The sequence below is a fragment of the Mustela erminea genome, chromosome 18, assembly GCF_009829155.1.
Source record: "Mustela erminea isolate mMusErm1 chromosome 18, mMusErm1.Pri, whole genome shotgun sequence".
Lineage (NCBI taxonomy): Eukaryota > Metazoa > Chordata > Mammalia > Carnivora > Mustelidae > Mustela > Mustela erminea.
Window position 1 is genome coordinate 8,498,896 of NC_045631.1, and position 25,822 is coordinate 8,524,717.

The following is a 25,822-nucleotide window of genomic DNA, read 5'->3' on the forward strand; positions in this document are numbered from 1 at the left end:
CCGTGCCCTCCCTCAGGACCCCATCAGGAACTTAGTTGATGCCTACTAATGTTTTATCTCAAAGTCTGGCCTCCAATCATCATCCAGTGATTCCTTCATCTGACCTCCCCCTTCTTTTAGAGGATAGGGGTGTGCACAGCCCATGCCAACATTTCCCATATGTTAGGTGAATGCATGACGTGCTTCCACGGTTCCCTGTGCAGTTCATCAGAGAAGAGAGCGCGGGAGAGAGGGTTGAGTTAATGAACACTCAAGTCCCTTCCAGCCCATTTACAGTTTGTTTCAGCTGCGATTCCTCGTCCTCCTCAAAGAGCAGACATCTGCACAGGCTTACAGAAGGCACGATGTGCTCCCTGTCACCTGCAAGAAAGCCAAAAGCCAACCTAGACCATGAGCCCAATCTTGGTTTCCGCCAAAGCATCTCTTTCCTCCACTCTGAAAGGCAACCCCCACCCCCAAGCCAAGGTCCCAAAAAAACTCCAAGAGAGATCAGTGAGTTACTCTGATGTTTATTTTAATGCATCTTAGTCCACACAGTTGGTATAAAATCAGAAAAAAAGCAAAGGCAAAAAAAAAAAAAAAAAAAAAAAAGGTCTGGAGTCTTAGCATCAGAAGGGCACCATATTTACATCTACAGTTGGTGGCCAGTACAAGTCATTGCCAGACAGTCCTTGGAGGCAGAGAACAGTCTAGACCCAGCTGAGCCCTGGAAACGCACAGTCCTGGGCGGGGTGGGGGTGGGTCTAGAGCTTGTCCCGATGCTCCGACCGTAAGAAGAATGTGGGAGCGATAAAGGCTGTGTTTATTATTTATCTATTATTGGAATAACTGCAGCCTAGCTAGGTACAAAAGCAGTTATAAACCATTTATATTACAGAGAATTATTTATTCAGGTCTCCATTCTACTTTATGTTGTAAAACTGTTAATTGAATTTCCAGTGAGTGGTTTAGATGATTAGTGATACTAAGGAATGGTAGATATATAGCACCATTTCATGGGTTTCTTGTCACCGATTTCTCATCTCGATATGTGACCGAGACACCCACCGTCAAGGGCAAGCGTTCCGAGGCCACAAGCCGTGTTTTTGCCAAGGGCTCCAGTTTGGGGGTTTCCCGCACGTGAGCGTGAGGCTTCGCACGGGGTTGTGCGCGGCGCCCGTCTCTGTGGGAGAAGCACGGGGCCACCCACAATTTAAGGGTTTTGGCCATTCAGGGTTTCTACCCACACTTTGGTTTTCTCAATGAGGTGGAGCGGAAGGGAGGTATCTTCTTTCAGATAAAAGGGAAGGGGCAAGACGGAGTTATTTCATGTCTGGGCAAAACAAAAAGAACGAAAAACAGAGAACGGAAAATACTGAGCTCGATTACACGGTTAGGATGTCAAGTTCCTTAGCTACTTCTTTAAGATTCAACACAAGGCTGATGGTCAACATAAAAAGCAAACAATACTATGTACATATATGTAAAAAGTGTTATAAATAGGTTTTATAAACCATAGATATTATATACATCTTCAGTCAACACTAACCCCCCCCTTTCAACTGCTTTCTGTTTGGTTTGGTTTGAGTTTGGGTTTTTTGGCTAGCTCTTTTTTTTTTTTTTTTTTTTCTGGTTTCTGGTTTCCTTCCTCCCTTCCCCTAGGTATGCTCAGTGCCTCAGACCAGCTGTCTGGGCGCCTCATTCGCGTTTCCGCAAGATCACGTATATGACGCCGCTGAGAAGGGCCAGGGGGAAGGCCACCCAGGCCAGGATGTAGGCAAAGCCATAGGAGTACTCCGAGTTGAAATGCCATTCCGGGTGCCTCACCGTGTAGATGGAGGCCGCGCTCATTACGCACAGACCTGGGGAAAGATAGAGGCAAGTGCGGTGAGAGAGAGGTCACGGCGAGGGGTCCCCGGTCCAACACCCCCAGTGCGGATCCCACACTGGGGGTGTACCTGCCCACACCACTCCCTGCTCTTGACTCACACACACTCACAGACACTCACACACACACAAACACACACACACCGGGTTGCCCAGTTGTTGGCTGACAACACAGAGAGAGAAGCATATCTGATTCGGGAAGGAACCCGCTGCCAGGTTGAGAGGAGGAGCTCAAAGATCTAGAAACACAAAAGTGATCTGTTCTCTGGTTCCGATCTATGTTGACCTAGACCAGCATCTCCATGGTCCCTTGTCATCTTTTCTGCCCCATCTCTGTTCCTTTAACTGTCACCAATTCCTAGTCGACAGCAAGAATTTGGGTTGTAGGATAAACCTGCCTAGCTCTTTCCAAGGAAGGCTGGGAAGTCGGCATCCAGGGTGGGAGCCCTCGGGACCCTGTGAACTGCTCTGCAAGTGGGCCGTGATGCCATCTGAACCAGAAAAGTGAAATGACACTCTGCCACCTGAGTGGCGCGAGGGCCAGAGCATGGGGCTCCAGGCAGAACACAGGGCCCCTTAGCAGGACTGCATTGTATCAGATCGAGTGATCAATGCCTATGGGCATCGCTAGGCTTACAAAGGAATATAGAGGAACAAGAAGAGGACGAGGAAGGACAGTATATGACCAGGAGGCAGAGAGAGGAGGAAACTATCATTGTGCTTGGTCCCTTCCAACAGTTCCTGGTGCCCCCAAGGTTGGTGAAGCCCAAAGAGGAGAGGAAGGTTATTGGATACACAGATAAATCAGGAGAACTTTCCCCTGCCTACGTCTGCACCCTTCTGGTGTGGGAAGGACAAGAAAAAGCTCTACCTAGGAGCTCTTGAAGCAGGCAAATTCAAGAGTGATGGTCTATGCCCACAGTGGCAGTCCGCATCCCCCTGAAGGGAGGGGGTCCGGTGATGCCAGCACCCCAGCCCGGAGCTGCACAAAGCCTGCCCTGTTCCCTCTGTTCCCTCCTGAAAACAGGGTCTGTGAGAGGCTCTGAGTGGCTTTATTATAAATCCAGCATGCTCTGCGGGATTCCTGTGGTTCCAAAGCTCCCAGTGCCCCAGACCACCTACATCTAACCTCACTGCTATTCAGGCTGCTGTTCCAAGGGACACTGCAACTTTGTTTCAACAAAGTGCATAAGTGGGACTATGTTACATTCGCCACCCTGATAAGACTGTCCTTCTCCAAGTCAGAGGAGAAAACTCCCACTCCGCTGGCCCCCGCTAAGAAAGCCACACAATGGTCCTGGAACTACAGTGGGATGTGATCCAGGATCCACTACCTACAGAAAGTTCCAGAGACAGCCAAGATGCCTGCGTTGGGGGGGCGCGGGGGGGACCCGAGCAGGCAAACTGTCATTTGGGGAAGACAGCCGCTTTGACCTGTCAGGAACACGCTTTATTTGCCCTGAGGCCCGTGATCCCCAGTTCCCATCCCCCATGGCCCCCCAAGGCTCACCTCAGCCAAGTGCAGACTCGCATCTTTAAGAAAGATTGCGGTAGTCTCTTGGGAGAATGTTGTCCAGACAACATTCGAGAGTTTCTCCCTATCAGGGCGGCTGGACCTACCTAACGAGGGCAGGGCTGTGCAAAGAGAAATGTGACCGAGGGAACAGAGTGTGAGAAGGCCAGGCCGATGCCTGTCACGCTGGCCAGGCTTCCAAATGGGCCATGCGCCTAACCAGCCGCCTCCTGAAAAAAGGCCACGAGAGCTGTGCAGACCAGCCGTGCCTGGATTTCACTGGGAAGGAGTGAGCATTCCATCTGTGACCAAGAGGGACCGAGGGAGGCAGGATTCACAAGCATAGCAACTAAGCAGATGGCCTAATTTACATGACATTTGCCTGAGGAACATCTCAGAGGCAGAGGAATTTGCACTTTGCCAGGATCTGCAGTGAGCTGAGCTAAATCACAAAGCCGTGCTTTGTAATTACTGTCGTCAGGAGACTGATGTTTTAGGGAATATGTTATTACAAGGCTGTCTGTCTGTACAGCCCTGGGATATAGGGTAGTTGATGCCACACGACAGTCCCAAAACATTCGTCCCGGTAAGTGGGTGGTAACTGGCTTCCTCACCCACCGGTAGGTGGGGGCGTGGCGATGAAGGTCCCCCACGGGGAAGGTTGCTGTCACATCAGCAAGCTTTGTGCCTTCCTTCCCTATGGACAAGCCATCTGTGCTCTGGGAGTGACAGGGACCTCCTGATAGGCACCTGAGTCCTGAAGGGCAGTCAGCTATCAGTGGGGGCCACCAACCCTGTCCAGACAACATTCGCGAGTTTCTCCCTATCAGGGCGGCTGGCTCTGGAACCAGCTCCCTAAAGCCCCCTTGAAGAGGAGGCCTCAAGCCGCCTTCATAGCAACAGCAACCACGGGTGAGCAATCAGAGCCCCACACCTTCGGATGGGAGCAACCAAGGGGCCAAAGACAAAGCAAGAAATGGCAGGAGGTCTCGAAACTTCCTTATCTCCATTGTGTTTGGCTCTGAACACATGTACTGAGCACCTACTGTGTGCAGGCACTGTTCTGGCTACTGAGGGCACCATGATGGATAAGACATGGCCCCTAGTTTCAGGGGGGACTGTCATTCAGGAGCAGACATGCCCGCAGAAACTTCCAATATGGCCTGACATGATTTCAAGAGAGGGAGAGAGAAATGCATCAGATGATGTCCTGAGAGGATGGACAGGCACATAGTCCAAACTGGGGGGCCCAGGGAAGCCTGATGGAGGGAGACGGTACTTGACCCGAGTCTCGAGGGTGTGGAAGAGTTAGGCAGGGGAAGCAGGTCCTGACAAGAATCCCCCAGGACGCGGAGAGGGCAGCGTGAGGGGAGGCGGGAGAGCCCTGAGTGGCACATTGAGGAAGTTGTGGTGGGAAGACCATCCTCAGCCGGGGGGAAGCATGATCTGCGGTGGGTTTCAGAAAGGTCACTCTGGGAGAAGCATGGGAAAGGGATTTCGGGGTAGCAATGAGAGGGGACGGGAAGGCGCCCAAGTTGGCTTTTGCACAATGGCTGTGGTGTCAGTCAGGATAAGAAGAGAACAGAAATGGACAACTTCCACACAGGAATGGACTGGATCTGGGTTAAGGGAGACAGGGGACCCAGCCTGGCATGGCCCCCTGATGAGCTAACTTAGCTCACTGGGAAAACAGGGATGTCTGAAGGGCTACAGGATAATGGCTGGGAGGAACAAGCCATCAACAGAATTGAAAGGAGCAAAGGAACTCAGGGAGTTAGATCAGTGACCTCCGCAGAAGCCAGAGGGAACCTAGCTAGAAAGTAAACGGGAGGTACAAGGAGCCTCGTGGCGCTGGTTGGAAGAGTGAGCGCCTTCGAGTTCTGCAACACCCCCACCCCGCCCCCGGTTCTGAGGGTCTTGAGGTAGGGCAGGAAGAGGCTGGAAGCTCCCTTCCTCTCAAAGTGCTGGGCTCTCTGTCTGACAACGAGAACTTTCTCTGCCCTGCTGGCCCAGCTCCCGATTTCAGCATCCAAGCGACCCTCACCACCTCGAAAGCCGCCCACTGCATTCCCGGATTCCGACCTGGGCACCGCGAATGCCACGTCTAGAACGGTTCACCCCGATGGGGGCGGTTCCTAAACGTGACATCTGGCTGCTGCTGCCCTTGACCCCTTTGGAATAGGGAGTGCCCTGTGCTGTGTTTTTTTTTTTTTTTTTTTAAAGATTTTATTTATTTATTTGACAGAGAGAAATCACAAGTAGATGGAGAGGCAGGCAGAGAGAGAGAGAGAGGGAAGCAGGCTCCCTGCCGAGCAGAGAGCCCGATGCAGGACTCGATCCCAGGACCCTGAGATCATGACCTGAGCCGAAGGCAGCGGCTTAACCCACTGAGCCACCCAGGCGCCCCCGCCCTGTGCTGTTTTATTCATCCCCCAAAGTCTTTCGTTCTAAAGCCCTACATCTGTATCCGTCTGTTTGACAGAACAAACAGAGCAAACAGAACCACTCACTCAGGGGGTCTCCTTTTACCGTCTTCTCTGTTCTTCACACTAATCACAATATATAGTAACAACACATGTGACCCGCGTTTGATTCTGCCAGTTGGAGAACAATTGCCAGACGGAGTACAATTATCCAGTCATCCAACAAGCGGCTTATTCAGGGCTTTCTATGTGGCGTGCCCGGAGCCCGGGGCTGGGTCCCGAGTCGTTAAATAGAAATCCAAACGGGGGCTCTGTCTTTCAGGTCTGTATCTCTGTGAATTTCCTGAGGCTTTCTCATGGAGCGTAACCCAGCCCAGCGGGCCTGGGGTCAGGGTAAGCACTGTCTGAGAACATGGGTACCGGTTCTGAAGACAAAAAAGACTGCAAAATCCAGAGAGAGGACAGGAATGGCTCTTCTCCAAGAAGGCGGTTTACAAGAATTGATGGTCCAGGAATGGGATGCGTGGTGGGCAGAGAAATTCCTAGAAGACCTTACAGTGAGATTAGGGACGGTATGATGGCCACACCAACAGTTCCCAACCCTGGATGAACATCAGAGCCACCCAGAGCACAGTCCCACCCAAGACCTCTCCAGGGATGAAGCCTGAGAGCTGGCGTGTTTGTCAAAGCTCTTTTTAAAAAGGTGATTCTTAAAAAAAAAAAAAAAAAAAGAGTTACTATTTATTTGAGAGAGAGAGAGGGAAGGAGATAGCGTGTGTGCATGAGCAGGGGGAGGGACAAAGGAAAAGGGAGAGAAAGAAAATCTCAAGCAGACTCCCCGCTGAGCACAGAGCCTGACACGAGGCTCCATCCCACGACCGTGAGGTCAGGACCTGAGCTGGAACCAAGAGTCAGATGCTCAACGAACTGAGCCGCCCAGGTGGCACCCCTAAAAAGAGGATTCTGATGCACAGCTAAGATGGAAAAACAATGAGCTAGATGGAGCCTCTTGACCCGTCTCCAGGAAGCAGCCAACCCAAGAAGTATGTAATCAAGTGTGAGACTTGTGGCTTATTATGAAAAGCAGAAGGGGATGAGGCAGCAAAGCAGGCGGACGGATAAGCACCCACAGAGGTATAATCTAGAGCAAGCAGAGACGGCTCCTAAAGCTACAGTCAGTCCCAACAGCCCCCCACACCTTGTACCTGCCTTTCCCGCACGCTCAGGTGTCATCTATGAAGACCACAGCTGGGCCCTCCAAAGGGATGCTAGGCAGGGGCAGGGCAGCCCAAAACAGCCGCCTGGGAGAGACCAGTGGCTTCCACTTTAAAATGCTTCAGTGCAGGGTGCCTGGGTGCCTCTGCTGGCTAAGGATCTGCCTTTGGCTCAGGTCATGATCCAGGGTCCTGGGATCGAGCCCTGTGTCAGGCTCCCTGCTCAGTGGGGCATCTGCTTGTGTGCTCTTTCTCTCTCTCTCTCTCTCTCAAATAAAAATCTTTTAAAAAGATAATAAAAAATAAAATAAAATAAAATGCTTTGGTGCTTTGAAGAAGTATGGGAATTTCTAAGGGAAGACCCTTTCTCTTTTAGTCCTCCACTTGAGCGGCAAGACCCTACAGCGCAAGATCAAATGCAACTTTCTGGAGAGCCTGGGGTTACCAGAGGATCCTTTCAGCTCACATGAACTGGTGCTCACAGTTAGGAACAGAACATTCTTCAGGCTTATAAATTATGACCACTCCTGTGGCTCGACACGACTAATTCAAGACAACTTCCTATTTGAATAGGGGCTGCCAGGCTGACAAACTGATAAACTGAAAATTGGGTCCCATGAGAGATAAGAAGCTACATTCAAAGGGGAAAAATGAAGAACAAATCATGTGCTTTTAGATTTTTTTTAAAGCAGAATTCTAACGGGCTTACACTGAGTTCAGAGGAGAGCCAGAACAGGACGGGTTAGAAATCCATGCTGAAAAAGCAGAGTTTCTGCCTTGGGTGTTGGGTTCTGTGGCAGTTTTGGTGGATTCAGCATCTCTAATGAGAAGGAAGTTCCTAACTAAATACAGAGTTCTTGTGGAATGAGGGGAAGTGGAGGCATATGCTGTTCTTGCGTGAGCTGGGTGACCCTGGCGGCTCATGATCCTCTCCTGGTCTCAATTTATCAGTAAAGTAACACATTTGATGAAAGTTCTGTTTCCTAAGTCTGGATTGTTTTATCTTGAGGACACATCCATTGATGCAAAAGTATGATCATCATTTGACTTGATGTCGAACTGTAAATGGCAAGCCAAAAAAGAAATCCCAGAATATTTTCTAGTTTTGTGTATTATTTCTAGAAGCAGAGTGACTAATGATAGCTCTGCTTCTAACATACCTAGGAATGATATCTTACTCCATAATCTGTGAGTTAACAAAATTGGCAACACTCCAGGAGCCTTCCTTGGTATAATAAAACTATGCAAGTAGCAAAGCACTCTTCGGTTTTGAAATCCTCAGATGGTACATACTGAAATGCTGTATTTAAGGATTTAATGAGAAGGAGCTGTCCAGTCTAATTTCCTTCTGCTGGGAAAGGGTAAACTCTCCAGCTTCTAGAAAAAGGTCATCAGCATTCAGCTTCAGGCTGTGCCTTACCATATAGCCATGTGTAAGCCATTGTATCCACATATCCATCCATCCATCCATCCATCCAGGACATATAGGCTGTTACAACCTTCCAATGATGCTTCCGGGGAAAGGATGGTGATTCAGCACCATGGACATTCCAACAACCAACAAAGAGATAGCATAGCCCTTTGCCTACTCAGCCAGATACTAGAACATCCCACAGGACATGGATGTATTCTGGTATATACGGAGTTTATGACTTATTAGCATGGACTCTAGGAGCCACCACCCCATCTGCCCCTGACTTCTCTCCAGTGTTTGCTGACTCAGTCAACTGGGAGTCAACAGGCAGAAAGATAAAGAGTCAATGGAAAAAGACATTGCTCAGGATATAGAGACCAAGTTGGAAGACATCACCTTGTATAACAGGAGCTTCCCGGACTCTGCATACTGCACATATGGATAACCTGTCCAGTGGGGGGACATGAAGGCAATTTAAGGAAGAGACAAAGGAAACCTCTCATGTGTCATCATGGCCCCATGTTGGAAATGATGGCACATTACACGGGGGTGTCAAAATGAAGACACCTGAGGATGACAACAGTAAATCAAAGCCCACCAGAACCCTGGAGGGGGAATAAAGGAGAGTAAGAAACACAGCTTAGAGGAAGGACACAAGAGCTCAGCAGCACATCGAGACCACTTTCCATGCCAATGCAAAAGTATGATCATCATTTGACTTGATGTCGAACTGTAAATGGCAAGCCAAAAAAGAAATCCCAGAATATTTTCTAGTTTTGTGTATTATTTCTAGAAGCAGAGTGACTAATGATAGCTCTGCTTCTAACATACCTAGGAATGATATCTTACTCCATAATCTGTGAGGGATAACATAATCTTGGGGGATAACATGTACGGGGATACACCCTCAAGACTGGCCTTGGCTCTACTCATATTCTTGGTATTCGCCTCTGGTTCCGGGTCCAGAGTATAGTTTCATTCCTGGTGACAGGTCTGGCTGGCTTAGGGACCTTCCCACCAGAGCCCCTAAGTCTTATTTCCTATGGATCTCGTTCCATGGCATAGGGGAGAGTTCCCAAACTCTAAGGTGTAGGTACACACACACGTACACACACACACACACACACACACACACACATCTGTATTTTACATAAACCATCCAAGGTTTATGTAAAAGACTCACAAACATCTGTCCTTCCGGGGCCATGTCCCTCTATGGGACATCATTCCCCAGCCTTGCACAGGCAGTCTCCAAATGAACTGGATATCATCTCCAACTTACCAGCAAGGATCTGGAAGACTCCAGTGATGTAAAACCGGCCCCCTTTGGTGAGGGTGAAGAGCTGGCAGAAGAACAGGAACAGGGACAGGACACTGAAGATGATGGACAGGATCATGGTGGCCTGGACAGATTGCAGCCATTCTGGGAGGGGAGAGACACCAGGTTAGGAAAAGCCAGCCAGGACCAGGGGAGAAGCTGTGCCATGAGGAACATGGCGCCTGGTGCACCATGACCCCTGAAAACCACAGTCCTCCCAGGTGACAGAAGCCTTTTTTCTATGAGCAGAACTCAAACCATTCACTTGTATAATAAGGGCTGCAGGAAAACAGCTCTAATCCCACTACTAGGAGTTAAACTCAAGTTAAAATATATTGAACTCCTTCCCAGTCTTTTTGCCAAATGAGTTACTCCCACATAAGTACGCGGGTTGAAGAGAGTCCGAGCCCCGCCCACTGCCTTCTCTCTTCTTGCCCTCAAGGGGTTTTCAAAGGCTTGCTTCTTGGATCCCCTATATTCCAAGAATAATTTAAAACCACTGTTCAAAATATCAACATCCCCCCAAGGAGAGTTTGGGATCGTGAGGATGGCTGGGAAGAACAGACACTATTGATGCCAAAACCAATTTTGTAGTAAATTGGAAGAAAACGATAGTGGAGAAGAGCGTGCTATGAACATCCACTTGTTCAGCCAAGCCACGTCTTGGTCAAGCTTAACCCCAGTCGTGAGCGTCTGCTCAGAGCGGTCTGTGCTCGGTCATGCCACCAGATGGGACGCCGGGCTCTACTTCCACAGCTTCACTGAACTGCGCCCATTCCCACCCCTACCCCTCCTGCCCCAAGACTGGATCAAATTCCCAAGCTTCCTACTGAAGTTCAGGCAGGAAAGGGAATTCTGTAGCTGACCGTCTGCCACAAGAGAATGTCATCTCGGGAGGGAGGAGAGAAGACGACACAGCCTGGGCTCAGCCCTACAGAGGGAACCTATGGCGTCCACCTAGGAGAGCCACATTTGGCTTTGTCCACCTGTCACTCACGTCCTTTCCTCCAAGTGCCAACCATTGGGGGAAGGTGTTACTCTAAGCAAGGCGAAGCAACTGGAGAAGGAGAAGCCACAGGGCTCTAACCTCTCAGCCCAGTAACTGGGTGGTGTGTAAAAGCTTCAAGAATCACATCCATGCTTCACACAGTACTCCAAGCTGTGAAATCCGCATGGCTTATACTCAGTCCCAGAACACGATGAACGTCGTTTGAGTCACAAGGAAATCATGGCAGAGTTTTAAGGGCGCTGGGGGGGTTAACTGAAGAAATGTCGGAGATCCACCAGTCCAGCCCCTTTGTACTGACAGAGATTTCCAGAGATGTTCTGAGGAGCCCAGCTGGCACGGCCAATCTGCGAGGCCCCGGATTCCAGTCTAGTATTCTTTCTACCATGACAGAACATTTGCTTCTTTTACGTTTTCAATGTCTTGGTCAATTAAGGTAAGAAAATGATGTCCCGGGTTATGAGCTATCTTGACTTCACTTTTTATATAGCTCTTAATTTAATCTGTTTGTCTTTCTCCAGCCTAGTAATTCCTCTAAGGGAGCAGTCTGCAATAAAGCTAATGTTGCCGTAATGTTATTTTTTCCAAGGTAAACCAGTTATCCAGCACTCTGGTAGGTGAGGCTGGAAACAAAGATAACGTGAGACCCAAATCCAGAACGAAAACAGTGACTGAGTTTTTTTACTAGGAAACATTCTTCTGGGTACACTCTCCCAGGCAGTGTGGCTGGTGCAGATGAAAACCTGGATTTCCTCCTCCAATTCTGAAACCTTTACCTGACTCTACCTCTCCTACCACTAACAACAGACCTCACATTTAGAAAAAACTCATAATCTTTGACGCTAAATCTACAGGAATAGGAATTTCCTTAGACTTAGAAATGCAACTAAAGCCTTCTTGAAACTTCTTTTACCAATAATTTGAACTTGAGTCCCCACCCCACTACAATGGAGTTATTTTGCCATAAGGTGTCAAATTATATCAGAATTAGGGGCTCAGGGAAATTTTTATTCAGTGAATATTTATTTGCTTAACACCTACTATTTTGAGGCCAGCACTATGGTTAGTTCTGGGGATACAAGGCTGAAGAAGCTTTTCAACCATAAGTACAATAAAACACATACATGAAGACAGTAAGTCGAACTATATCATCAATCACAATATATGTAAATGGGTTCAAGTCACTCGTTAGAAGATGAAGAATTTCACCTTCAATGACATAATTCCCATTGATAGTCTGATACAAGAGATACACCTAAAACAAACAACAGTCAAAAAATCAAAAGATTTTAAGAAGAGGTGCCAGGCAAATAGTAATAAAAAGAAAGTAAATATAGCAATAATGGCATCAAACAACACAGAATTTAAATTGCAAAAGATGAAAAGAGCCAGAGAGGGATACTTCATAGTGAGGAAAGACCCAACTGACTATGAAGAAAAGATAGTTTTAAACCTTTATGCCTATAAAATAGCATGGCTCAGGGGCACCTGGGTAGCTCAGTGGGTTAAGCCTCTGCCTTCGGCTCAGGTCATGATCCCAGGGTCCTGAGATCGAACCCCGCATCGGGCTCTCTGCTCAGCGGGGAGCCTGCTTCCCCACTCTCTCTGCCTGCCTCTCTGCCTACTTGTGATCTCAATATCTCTCTCTCTCTCTCGCCGCTCTCTCTCTCTCTGTTAAATAAATAAATAAAATTTTTTTAAAAATAGCATGGCTCAGAAAAGGTATAAAGTAAAAGATAATTGGGAGATGAGAAGAAACTGACAAAGTCACAGTCATAGTGAAAGTCATTAGCATACCTCTCTCAGGATAAACAAATCAAGTAACTGAAAAAAATACAGAGCAGAGAGATTACTGGTAACAGAATTAACCATTTCAACTTAGTAGCTATACAGAAAATTTGTGTCCATATAACAAAGACCACGAATTATTTTTTATTAAGAAACAGTCTTAAACGTTATGTATTAGGTGACAAGTAAATCTCCATGAATCTCAAAGGAAGCAAAAGTGATACAGGCATAAACTAAGGCAAACAGAAAGTAGGAATGAAAAACAAATTGGCGAAAATAAGACTGGAAATTTAAAAATAGTATTTGGACAAAGAAATCAAGATGAAAACTAAAACTTTGCTCAGCAGGGATTGGGATTGAGAGAGTAGTAAAAGTAAAATCTGTGGGCAGTGGTCCAAGCCGTACTCCGTGGAAAATGCACGCCCTTGGAGCATTTACTAAAAATCACAAATACTGGCAAAGAATGAACTAAACTTTCCACTTAAGAAGTTAAAAAAGAGGGACGCCTGGGTGGCTCAGTTGGTTGGACGACTGCCTTCGGCTCAGGTCATGATCCCGGAGTCCCGGGATCGAGTCCCGCATCGGGCTCCCAGCTCCATGGGGAGTCTGCTTCGCTCTCTGACCTTCTCCGCTCTCTGGCCTTCTCCTTGCTCATGCTCTCTCTCACTGTCTCTCTCTCAAATAAATAAATAAAATCTTTAAAAAAAAAAAAAAAAAGAAGTTAAAAAAGAAATAATTAAATGAATCCAAAATGAACTGACTCATTACTGAGGAGCGCAATTGTTAATAAAATTTAAAAAGGACAAAAAAAACAATTAATTAAAGACTCATGTTCTTTGGTGGGGGGCTCAGAAAGGCAGACAAATTTTAATAAAGCACATAAAAGAAGTGCTAAAGACATAGAAACATACTATCTTCCCAGATAGAAACACTCGAAGTCTTAAAGAAGCCGCTTTCTCCCAACATAATGTACAAATTCAATGCAAACCTAAAATATATCCCAACTGGAACTTGTCAAATGCTTTAAAAACTTATCTGAGGGGCACCTGGGTGGCTCAGTCAGTTAAGGGTCTGCCTTTGGCTCAGGTCATGATCTCAGGGTCCTGGGATCGAGCCCCGCATCGGGCTCTCAGCTCGCTAGGGAGCCTGCTTCCCCTTCTCTCTCTCTGCCTGCCTCTCTGCCTACTTGTGATCTCTGTCAAATAAATAAATACAATCTTAAAAAAAAAAAAAGAATAGCCAATAAACATATGTAATGGTGTTCAACCTCATTAATATCCAAGAAAATGCAAGGAAAATCCACAAGGAATGTGATGCCAAAGTTTATCTATCACACTGGCAAAAATCAAAAAAGTTCTTAAGGTCAACCGAGTACGTGTATGAGATACCCCTGAACATTCAGATGAATGATATATAATCAACCTTCTGTGACTGGCAATTTGGCAGAATATATTTAAATTGTTAGATGCTAATAACAGGACTCCACCATTTAATCACTACACCGTGGATAAATACTTAAACATACCCCAAAGAGACATGAATAGGATTGCTCACTATACCATCACTCCCATGAGTGACAATAAAGTAGGGTCAATCCCTCCGATAATATTTTTGCAACCACTAGAGTCATGACTTAGATCTCCGAGACATCGAAAGAACTAAGGTGTCCACACAACATGATGTCATTATGGAAATACACACCAAAAAGCTTTATAAATAGCTTTATAAATAGGTGTGTGTGTGTGTGTGTGTGTGTGTGTGTGTTTTCGCTGGAAAAAGAGCCAAAGCCAAAGCCAACTGATACGTACAGCCACCCCCAGGATCTGGAGCTAGAATAGAAGAGAGTTTGGTCTCTGCTCAAAGACCAAATCTGTACCGTCAGATTTATTTTTAATAAGGAGAATACTTTCCTGTAACATTTGAATAATTAAAACTAACTTAAAAGATTCCAAGGCAAAGCAGCACAGCAGGCCGCAACAAGGTATCCAAAACTCAAAGAACACTTGGAAACTGGACAGGACTGGTCTTCTACCTGCAGAGAGTAAAGGGACTTCTTCCCTCGGATGCTCTCAGATGGGGAGCTGGGGAGAGAGCCAACGGGGCCAGCAGGGAGCAGCCTCCATTCCAGCCCCGACAGGCTGGCTGAGGTGCATGGGATTATTCAGAAGGAAGCCCACAATGTCCTGAGGAGATTCAGAAGTGTGGAGGACATTTCTCCGGATCCAGAATCCTTCATCCGGATGGGACTCGACCAGGAGAGCAGGAATCCCCACTCGGGGCAAGGCAGGTGTTTGATCCTGTATGAGGACGCGCCAAGCCCGACTGCTGGGCAGCCCAGGAGATGGCTCTGCCACCCCCTTCTGCTGATCACCGGCTTCACTTCTCAGTTACCATGTGTTTGGCCTTGGATTTCTCTTCTCTGACATGACACACCAACTATCTTGCAGGGCTACCGCAATGATCAAGAGAACTGATAGGAAAGCTCTGCCCAGGGATGATACGAGCCCCCCGGTTTAAAAAGCTGATGTGGAAGACGAGGGCAAATAAGCATGTACGGACTGTTCCAGGGTACGGTTTCTGGGGTATCTCTGGCTGGGTCACTCTGGTAATGAAAAATGGGGACCATAATGTTCCCACAAGCTATATGACTAGGGGACCAACCAGAACTCCAAATGCATTTGCCAGTATTTGCAAATTATCTGGAAAGAGGCAGACTGTGACTCTTTTAGGCTTTGCAAGCCAAAGGTAGGGTCTCTGGGGCCATACTCAGTTTTGGCATCTTAGCACAAAATTGGTCTCAGTCACTATGTAAATGAACGGGCGGGGCCTCTCATCCAGTAACACTTGACTTACAAAATCAGGCCCTGGGCCAGACTCGGCCTGCAGGGTGCAATGGCCAACCTCTGCTGTCGCAAAGCAAGTCAGATGTACGGGATGTCATTATTAAGGGTAGAGAGACAACGGATGTAAGGGACAGAGGTCTCAATGACAAAGCTGTTTTATAGGAAGCAAACTTCACATGACACCAACACTCCAAGGGGCAAATCTGAGCTCCTACCCGAGCCCCAGGGCAGGACGGCGCTGTCTCTCCAACTGCAAATTTCCGATGACTCGCTGAGCCAGTAATGAGCACCCCCGGTCATCGCCCCAGCGCAGTGGCCCCAAGTGGACACCTGGGTGAATACTGGGGGAATTCCCCCTGGCAACGTTTTCATCTCCAACCTTGGTGTAGAGCCTAGGAATTAAGAGCCCTGAAACTCTCTGCAGGCGTGGTTTTAATGAGATTGCCAGGTCCAGGAGGTGCTGACAGCTCTCTGACGTGGGCTGCGGGTGCAGGCAGACCCTGCTCCCCCCCGCAGATAAGGGCAAGCTTGAGTTACCCAATGATCAAAGCTCGCCTCAAGGTCAGATTCCTGCTGCCGTGGCAGCTAAGCGGTAAAGGAAGGACATCTGCCCCCACAGCTGTATTCTTAGCCCAGGGGCCTGCAGTCCAGTGGGTTATGGGCTCAGAGAGGATGAAGCACTTTGAAATGTACCAGAGCATCCGGGACCTTCCGCGTCCGTCCTTCATCGTGGGCACAGAGCCACCTGCCCCGCCCATCCTCCTTGCCCCGCAGGGAGTCCCGCTGGACTCTGAGCGACTCCTAAAAGCTTTCTGACTCTGTCAACAAAAGAACCGGTTTTCTTGGAAGGGAGAGGAAGGACAGGGGCGGGAAAGTCACCGCAGACATCGGGGAGGCCAGGAGAGAAGAAAGCCTCCAAGAAAGAGGCCATCAGAGGGGATGAGTCCCAACTCCAAGAGATCGATGGGATTGCACAGGTGCATAACACTGGGCTGCTTTCAAAAGCATGTGACCAAAAATAATAATAATAATGATAATTAAAAAAAAAAAAACCACACAGGCTCAACAAGGCTTGGCTCCCCACCCTCAAACCTTCCCATTCCCCTACCATCACAGTGCCATTTTCCTTACATGTTATTCCAGGAATAGGTGACCTGCCAAGAGGCCTCCATCCTCAACAATGTGGCTTTTGCCCTTGGGCTTTGCCCACCAGCCGGAGCACATGCAGAGCCCAGCCTGGGTCCCCCACCCTGGTGGGTGGGGAGGCTTCAGTTTCATCCCCATTCAGACCAGCCAACGGCTTTGAAAGGACGTTCAGGTCTCAGGCTGGAAGCAAGCTGAGTGTAGCCTCTCAGCCCACAGAGAGCCGCCTGGAGCTCACAGAGACGAGGAAGGCCACCAGGGAGAAAAATTTTCCAACACATAGTCATGGGAGGGGGCATGTTAACCAGAGCAAAATCCACAGAAAGAAACTGCAGGTCAAGGTGTTTCAGCTAAATCTGAATAAACCGTACTCCTGATTAACAGGATTAGTTGTAGACACAAGGAGGAGTCTTTCAGAGCCTAACTTGCATCTGTGGTTTGACACCAAAAAAGTCTTATTCTGCTGACTAATCCTGGGGCTTGATAGGGGAATATAATATAGCACAGAAAGTACCTGAAAATAGGAAGCTGTTGGAGGCTTCCCTTATTTTCCGGTTGGAAAACGCTAGCAACCAGAGGATCAGGTTAGGCTAGGCCGTGTTTCTCAAAGAATTGTTACGGGACCCAAGGGCTGAATAAAAAAACAAAAAGAGAGGAGATGGGTTCCATGGCCAAGTCCATTAACCGCCTTCCTTGGATGTTAATTATAACGTGTAACGAGACATAGTAAAGGGGAAAGGAATTCTTGCCATATGAGAAGCCTTCTTAACTTTAGAATTTTTGTGTTTTTCAAACTGACTCAACAGAAAACCTTGTTTTTTTTTTTTTTAAGAACAGGCCTCTTGGAAATAAATAAAATCTTTAAAAAAAAAAAAAAGAAGAAGAAGAACAGGCCTCTTGGAACCACTGGGTTTGGCCAAAAAAACAGCCTTCGAGGACCAAAAGCCATTGTTTATGAACTGTATTATTCAAGACAGCACAGAGGATGTGCAAGAATGGCTGCGTTGTTCGCGGGATCTTTGGGTTTGAAAGGCATTCTCCACATCATAATCACCAGAAGCCACCTCTCCTTTCAATCCTGGAATTATTTTCAGAAAAGCCAAGCATCACGGTGATTAAGAGTGGGCACAGTAACCCCACCAGGCACAGAAACCACCGCCCCTTCCCTTCCCCTAGCACAACACCCTACTCTCCCCTGCACAAGCTATTGACATTCTACCTAATTTCCAAGGCCCGTCTCAGAGGCCACCCCCACTCAGGACCTGATGTGGTAGGTGCCCACTCCAGGCCATACCTCCATGCTTGCTCTGCTAGGCAACCCAGACACTGTCCCAGGTTCTCAGGTCGTTAGAGGCAGGCCCAGGGAAAAAAAAAAAAAAAAAAACAAGGAGTCCTGAGGTCTACTGCACTGGGCTTTCCACCACAATACACAGACGTTACTGAGAGGTTGAATAATACGTTTGAAATCTGATGAATTAAACGAGCCTGCTTTCTTTAGCTTTCGAAGTCACCGCAGCTAGGGAGGGAGGAGCGAGACTGGTGTGGCAAGGTAATGAGGTCCCCATTCTCCGTTCATCTACGTGGTAGTCAAACCACCACCCCAGGTTCCGAGGGGTAGGAAGCGGCTCGTGCCCGCTCTCTAGAGGCAGAACGTGACATAGCTGGGATTTCTGAGGAATCTAGCCAGTCCGGGAGAAGCCACGGAAGGAAGGAGGCATCACCCAGACAAGCGGAGAGCCTCGAAGACAAAACTGGGGTCTCTGAATATTTGAAGTCAGCCTAGGGACGCTTCAGAAGTTTAAAACCAGGCAACCTGGTCAAACCCCAGTCCAGCCCATCAGGCAGGAAGGAAACCGTCGGAAATGAGCAGACCTAAGAGGGGACAGACTTGGGTCTAACAGCGACACCACTTATGACAATGACTCACGGCTCCCCTCCTGTATCACTGGCCACTCTTTCCCAGTCCCTTTGGCTAACTCCTTCCCGTACCCCGTTTAATCACTGGGATATCCCAACACTCAGCTCTAGACCCTGTGCCTTTCTTCCTGCCCTCCCCTCTCCCGCCTCACCCCCCACCCCCTACTCTTCCAGTCAGCACACTCAGCCAACACTGGCCTCTTTCCATTACCTCCTGGAATATTCTTCCTGTGGCTCTTCCCATGACCAGTCCTCCCTGTCTCCAGCCACAAAACCGGAAGGGAACAGGCCTTCCGTAACCAGTTCCCCCGACCCTGGCGACTTTCTATGTCATCATTCTGTCTCCTTCAGAATCCTTTCCTCTCTCTGCCCTTGAGTATTTATTGTATACTCTGGGTGTCCCCCTAAAAGTCACCGTGAGCCCCACTAGAGCAGAGACTCAGTCCTTCTTGTTCAGCTCTACAGGGTCAGTTTGTGGATGCGCTCAACATATTTGAGGAATATCAATGAAAGGGACTGTGCTGTTAGCTCTTTAAAAATGAAAGAGGTAGGGGTGCCTGGGTGGCTCAGTGGGGTAAAGCCTCTGCCTTCAGCTCAGGTCATGATCCCAGGGTCCTGGGATCGAGCCCCACATCGGGCTCTCTGCTCAGTGGGGAGCCTGCTTCCTCCTCTCTCTCTCTGCCTGCCTCTCTGCCTACTTGTGATCTCTGTCTGTCAAATAAATAAATAAAATCTTAAAAAAAAAAATGAAAGAGGCTCTCTTGAAAGGTAGTGAGGTCCCCGTCACTGGTAGGATGAACATGGGATGGGTGTAGCAGAAAGGTGTCTGAAGCAAGGTGCAGCGGGAAAGAGGGATGGACTTGATGACCTCCCAGGTCCCTGCCAACATTGGGAGTCTACATGAGTGTCCACGACAACACACCCAGGAGGCTTTGTGCCAGACATCCCTCTCTCGGGCCCTGAAAACCAACACCCACAACCTCAGCCCCATGATGGCCAATCCCTGCTCCTGAAATACAAGAGATGCTTTCTTGACTCTGCTGGATCCTGGAAATGTAATTTAAATTTCTGAAAGAGCAAAGACCGTGAGCCTCAAGGACCATGTGGTTCAGACCCAGATTTGAACAAGCATGCAGGGCGAACTCCTGGACGTTGGCGTCTGATGAGAAACTTCAAGGCTTGAAACATGAGCATTCTGACACTGCATCCCCTTCCTTGCCCCTCCCTTGCCTGCCAGGGCCTCGGCAACCCACAGGGGCCTGTAAAATCAAGAGCCGTTACTTGGGCAGAGATTGTGGGTTGGCCCAGAGAGCCGGGAAGATTTTAAATTGCAAAACATGAACCCATAAATGCAGAGGGTCTCCTGTGTTCTCTCCAAACTGACCAAGAGCTGAGCCACAGACAAGGAAATGGTCTGATGCCCTTGCCGAAATGAGAAGGCCACCAAATGGATGCAAAAAAGAGAGAGAGAGAGAGAAATCTGGAATCAGGGAAGACACAGACAAGTGACCACCGAGGTGGCCCTGGGTGTTCTGGGGACAGACGGGAGGAGAGCCTGGTTTTTTCCATCACACTTTTGTATTCAGAACGAAATGAAAAGAATTCAAGAATGCATACGTTTTATGTGCCTAACACCTCCAGATGGTCAGCTCCGTTCTGAGACAAAGAAGGACTTTTTAAGTGGAGGCAGGGCATGGGGGATGGGTTTTAGGAAAGATCATGTCTCTGCAACCAATGAAGAGCTAGCCAAGCAAAGGGCCAGCAAGGTCAGGTCTAAGCCCTTCCAGCTCCCGGAGCCCCAAGCAGCCCATAGCCCGACTCCAGAACTCTGATTCATTCTGCTACCCACCAGGTCCACGCAGATAAAACAAAGCGTTGGGAGAATGCCTGTGTGCACTGGGACCTAAAATGTGCACAATATGGAGTATTCAAAACAAAAAGCATTAGTTCGGTCAACGCAAGACACATTTTGCCAAACTTTCTGGGTCAGTAGATTTTAAACTCACGCATGGCGTAAGGGCTCCAAGGAGACAGGCGCCTTCGGGACTTGGGGAGAAAACCCATCGCCCCTGCTCCCCAGATCCCAGCCGGAGCTGCTCAGATCTCATTAATTTGAAAACCAAGGCTCTAGGAACTGGCCTCCTCTGTCTCTGGATGGATGTAGCTTATACGGACGCCACCCCCACGGGCCCTGCCTGCCTCACCCCAAGGCTCCGTTTTCTTACTCAAAACAGAAAGAACCTATTTGTTACTGGATCCTAATTTCCTACCAGGAAATAACATTTATAGCTATTTTGAAAATTAGATGGGAAATGGGTAGATCCCTATGGGATTTCGTGTGAAAGTAAAAGATCTCAATGAGGAAGATGGGCAAAGCAGCAGAGGAAAAGAAAGCAACATTGAGTAAGAATCACTTGTCTCGGGACAATGGCCAGACATGCATCCGTGCTTTTCTACCATGCAAAGTTTCTGATGTGTTCTGCCTTACAGATGATCTGGACTGCTGCTCCAACTTGGAAAAAAATGGACCGAGATGCACGTAAAACACAGCAGGTCTAAACGGACAGTAAAAGGTAGAAATGCACCCGAATGTACCAAACTGCTTACTAGGCTCTGGAACGAGCTAGAGGCCAGCATGCTGTTCTACCCTTCGCCTCTGTCTTCCCGCTATCTTGTCTGCCCTCTGTCCCTCAATGCTGCCAGGCCCCTTCCTTGCCCAGAGAGCCTGCGCTGGTTGGCCCCTCTGCCTGGAACCTTCTCCAGATGTTCATACAGCTGACTCCTGGTCATCCCCAAGGGGTCACTCCTGCAAGAGGCTCCCTTCCCCACCCCAATCCCTCATGACACATTAGTCTGTTTCGTTCTCTTTATAGTTCCCTTCCCTGCCCCAAATTATCCAAGTTTCTTGGCTGTTCATTTCACCCAGTAAAATGCAGGCTCTTGTTCACTCTGACATCCTCAGTGTCTACAGTGGTATCTGGTAGAGGACAGGCACGCACAGAGTAGCTGTACACAAAGAACAGAGGAGGGGAGAAAGGGACAGACCTGAGATGGGAAGTTTATAATCAAGAAAGTTCCAAGATGAGAAGAAGAAATAAGCAGTGAGGTTTCACGGGAATAGATCATTCAGGTAGGTTCCTATGATATTGGGGAGAGATCTCCATCTGAGGATTAAGACTAAGGAGAGGACTCTGAAATTCTTCAAATCCAGAGTCATAGGCATGGCTTTGTATTTTTAAAATTATCACCCTGGAGTCAATGTGAAAACTTAGTTACAAAGAAACAAGCAAGGTGAAGTGTTTGGGGGCCTCCTTTGTGGCCCTGATAAGTCCTGGAGGCATGGTGACCTTCAAGGGAATAGTCAGTGGGCCAGGGCAGGGGAGGCGGGCAGGGGGTAGCTATGAGGGAGCTATAAGAGTGCTAAGAGGAGCAAGGAGGGAACACATCCAGGCCGGCTGCAGACACGAGCCGAGTTCACTAAAATCCTAGGAACTGGGGTGCCTGGGTGGTTCAGTGGGTTAAGCCTCTGCCTTCAGCTCAGGTCATGATCTCAGGGTCCTGGGATCGAGGCCCGCATCGGGCTCTCTGCTCAGCGGGGAGCCTGCTTCCCCCTCTCTCTCTGCCTGCCTCTCTGCCTACTTGTGATCTTTCTCTCTGTCAAATAAATAAATAAAATCTTAAAATAAAATAAAAAAAAATAAAATAAAATCCTAGAAACTGTCAAAGAGGTAGGTTTGGTGGAGGAAGGTTCAGACTGACCAGTTCAGGGGTGCCTCTGAGACATCCCTGTGGAAATGTCTGGTAAATGGCTGGCTATGCAGGTCTGGAGTTCATAAGAGATGGAGGCTAGAAAAAAACAAAGATCCCAAAGACGTCATGAAACAATAAGTCTAAAGACTTAATGACTGGAGACGGAGAGAAACAGAGGGAAGTCTAAGGGTTATACACTTTCCGACATGGGGCTTTGTCAGAAAGGCAGGATGGTGGATGGAACCCAGGACAGAGGAGAGATGAAATATTTGAAAAATCCTAAAACAATGGAGGTCTGCTCAGAAACTGCAAAGGACCCAGCAGAACTATGGTAAAACAGTAGGACCGAGTATAGAGCGGGGGGGATGGTCAAAGCCCTGGAGAGATGTGTTTCAAACCAGGCTTAGTGGGAGATGCTTGCTATGAAATTTCTAGGAATTGGGAAGCCATGCATCCCACGAGGCCAGATGACTATATTCCCGGTCTCCCCTCTTAACTAGGTGTGGCTGCATGACTAAGTTCCTATAAAAGATAGAAAGAGAAGTATGTGGTCCATCTGGAGATACTTCATGAAAAGGGAAGGGCACACATTCTTCTCCTCTTTTCTCCACTCTGCTGTCTGAAGCATATATTAGATGGCTGGAGCTCCAGCAGCCCTTTAGTCTATGAGGATGAGGACCAAATGAAAGAGAGGGCAAAGAAAGGAGCTAGAAAGTGCCTGGGCCTCTGACAATTTCATAAAGTGCCATAAACGATCTTATTTAAACCACTGCTTCTTGAGGATGCTCTGTTACGTACAGTCAATCTTAATCCTAACCAGAATGCTAGCCAACTGGTCCGACAAATCCCCTGCATTGCTGTCCCCTTGCTGGCGGTCACGTCATTGCCTGGACAGGGAATATCCTCCTCCATGCCTGTATTTATTTAAATCCTGCCCATCCTCTGAAGGATGGATCAAATCCCACCTCCCACACGAGACTCCCCTTCCACTTCCTCCCCTGAACTCTGGTGCTGCCTGCCTGCCCCCACTCCTTGGGCATCTGGCCTCTGCCGCCTTCACAGTGATTCACCCCTGCACACGTATCCCCTGGATCCTCAAAGAGGCGCAGGACCATCAAGGGCAAGGCCCCCAGTTTCCGAGGCCTTCTATTCTCTGGGCCTGGGAAGCATTCCATGCCAGGCATTGGATGCCAGGTCCTGTTGGCATCCGCCCCAGGAAGCCTCTTTCACTTCTACCTACAGCCAGGTTCAGGATGAAGCCAGAAGGTATGTAGACGCATTCAGAAAATAGAAGAAGCTCAAGTCCAAACAACCCCAGCTTACTTAAGGGTGTCCCCAGATTCCCTCAAAACATCGGAAAAGACAGACGTGGAAGAAAACCCATTCTTCGGTGTCCCCCCCCCCCCAGCCTCCCTACCACAAAGCAACCACATGGATTTGGAGCCCACAAGAGAGACCCCAAAGTTATTGTAGATGAACCCAAGGAAAAAGCTTGGCACATAAAGAGCCAATTAAGAGACGAAAGGTGTCCTAATGAAAGTAACACTGGTCCCTCTTTAAGTTGGGAGAAAAGCCATTTATAATCGCGGCAGGTGCAGCATAAAGGGCCGATAACAGGCCCAACGTGAAGACCACTCTTTTCCCCGGTTTGAGCACGGTTTAGACGGCTGCTCCTCTGCCCCCTTCCGGCTCTAAGAGTCCAGGATTCCATGCCAACCCCACATGGTCCCGTGCCACTAAGGGAAGGGCGCCTGTGGACACGCCCCACCCCTCGGGGAAAGCCACCTTTTCGGGCCGCATCACCACTTGTGGCCACCAGGTGTCAGTAGCGAGCGAGGCGCCGCCCATCCTGAGGCTTGGGGAACTTGAGCCAGACCCTGAAGAGGGGTAGACAAGGGATGCTGTGGCTTTGGGGACAAGCAGGGCTATGGCCACATTCTCAGGCACGCATGAGTATTTCATCCATTTGCCTGGTTGCCAACTCACCCTGCAAACTCACTGTGCACCCTCTGGGATGTTTTCAATGCTCTATCTTTCACACGCTCTGAGAAAAGATTCAGGGCTGCTAGCATCAGTAAGGACAGAGGTCTTTCTTTTCTTCCCTCCACCCACCCAAGAAAGTGACAACATAAACCAGGGTTTTCTACTCCTCGCCTAGCCTCCCCACAGAAACTACCAAATAACGGTTCTAGCACTTTCTCTTTATACGGAGGTTGGAGATGTTGGTTTGTAATGCTTTGGCGACAGCTGGGGTATTATCGGGTGCTGGGCCCACAGGACGCAAAGCCCAGCCAAGAACCTGCACTGTGCAAAGCCAGAACGAAGGCTCCCTTCACTGCCTGCTTTATTGCCCTGGGTCTAAACTGGTTTCTCTCATCAGTTGTAGCATCTTCAACAGGGAAACTGGATCATGAGGAACAGTCATTCAGCAGCAATGAGAGCCGTACTTCATTGGTCTTTTAAAACCCAGGATGTCGAGAAAGCTCTCTCTGCCCATCCTACTAGGATGTCCCTCTCCAGGCTGAGGGCACCTCCTTTGAAACACGAGACTATGCCAAGCCACACCCACTATATCCTCAAAGCCAAGCACTACAGCCCCTCCCAGGGGCCACAATGCCACTAAACAGCGCCTAGCTGCCCAAAAGAATGCACTCTCTTTACCTTGGCCTCTCCACATCCAGACACAGGACTCCCTGATCCCCTGTAATGCTCTCTCTGAGTACTTAAGGTGTCTAGTGGGTGTTTCGCAGCCAATTATCCCCTTCACTTGAATCCAAGTACGCCTGGTTTCAAATATCTCACAAGCGATGGTGGGGGGGGGGGCACGGGGGGGGGCGGACAGAGAAGAGACAAAATCCTCTGGATGAAGGACCCTCCCAGAATTTAGCATTCTGCAAATAGCTTGGAGTCCCCATCTTGCCACAAGGAAACACTCTAAGGTTTTGATGCTAAATGGCAGGAGTGAGACCCACGACCTAGAAAAGCAGTCTTGTAAATGAAGGACCAAATGCTGGACCAACAACTACCTTTGGGACCATCACTGAAAAAGGCAGAAGCAAGACATTTCTGGATAGAGACAGCAACCACCAAAGATGCTGGTTGGGGCCAAAGTCCCAATGGGGTTAGCCTAAAGTCTTGCCATTGAGCTAACTTATCTGTATCTGAGTTATTTTGTTTACAAGGAGCATTACATCAAGTGATAAGGGGGAGCTCTAGGGCATCTTTCCAGGCAGAGATAATGTACAATGATAACCAGGGTCTTGGCTTAGCCAGGGAAACTGCTATCTCTCTCCTTTAATCTTGGATTCCTGGTCCCCATTGCATTCCGCCCTACCCCAGCAAAATCGCTGGAGCTGTGTCTTCTAAGAACAAGTGTTTCCAGGTCTGGACTGAGAAACACAGCACCCGCAGATCTGGACAAGCAAAACCCCAGTCTCACCGTTCGCGGATGATGAGTAACAGTGGAGGACGTTGCCCGAGGAAGAGGTGCTACAGTTCTGCCACAGGTCGGTTGCGTGTCCATTGCCCACGACCCATTGCTAGGAAGAACCAGACATGATCAATCAGACAAGCTGGGGAGCAGCCTCATCCACCCACCCGACTCTCTAGCCTGCCCCCTGCCCTGCC

General features: G+C 48.6%; 1 protein-coding gene across 2 annotated transcripts in view; it reads right to left on the reverse strand.

Moving 5' to 3' along the window:
* Positions 1-1,586: 1,586 nt before the first annotated feature.
* PMP22 (peripheral myelin protein 22) overlaps positions 1,587-25,822 on the reverse strand; it is a 30,087-nt gene continuing 5,851 nt past the window's right edge. For both annotated transcript variants that reach the window (XM_032320357.1, XM_032320358.1), the window contains exons 3-5: positions 25,635-25,734; positions 9,713-9,853; positions 1,587-1,841 (exon numbers count right to left, since the gene is read on the reverse strand). In XM_032320357.1, the coding sequence (XP_032176248.1) occupies positions 1,678-1,841; positions 9,713-9,853; positions 25,635-25,734 (405 nt within the window). In that variant the 3' untranslated portion in view covers positions 1,587-1,677. The remainder of the gene's footprint in view (positions 1,842-9,712; positions 9,854-25,634; positions 25,735-25,822) is intronic.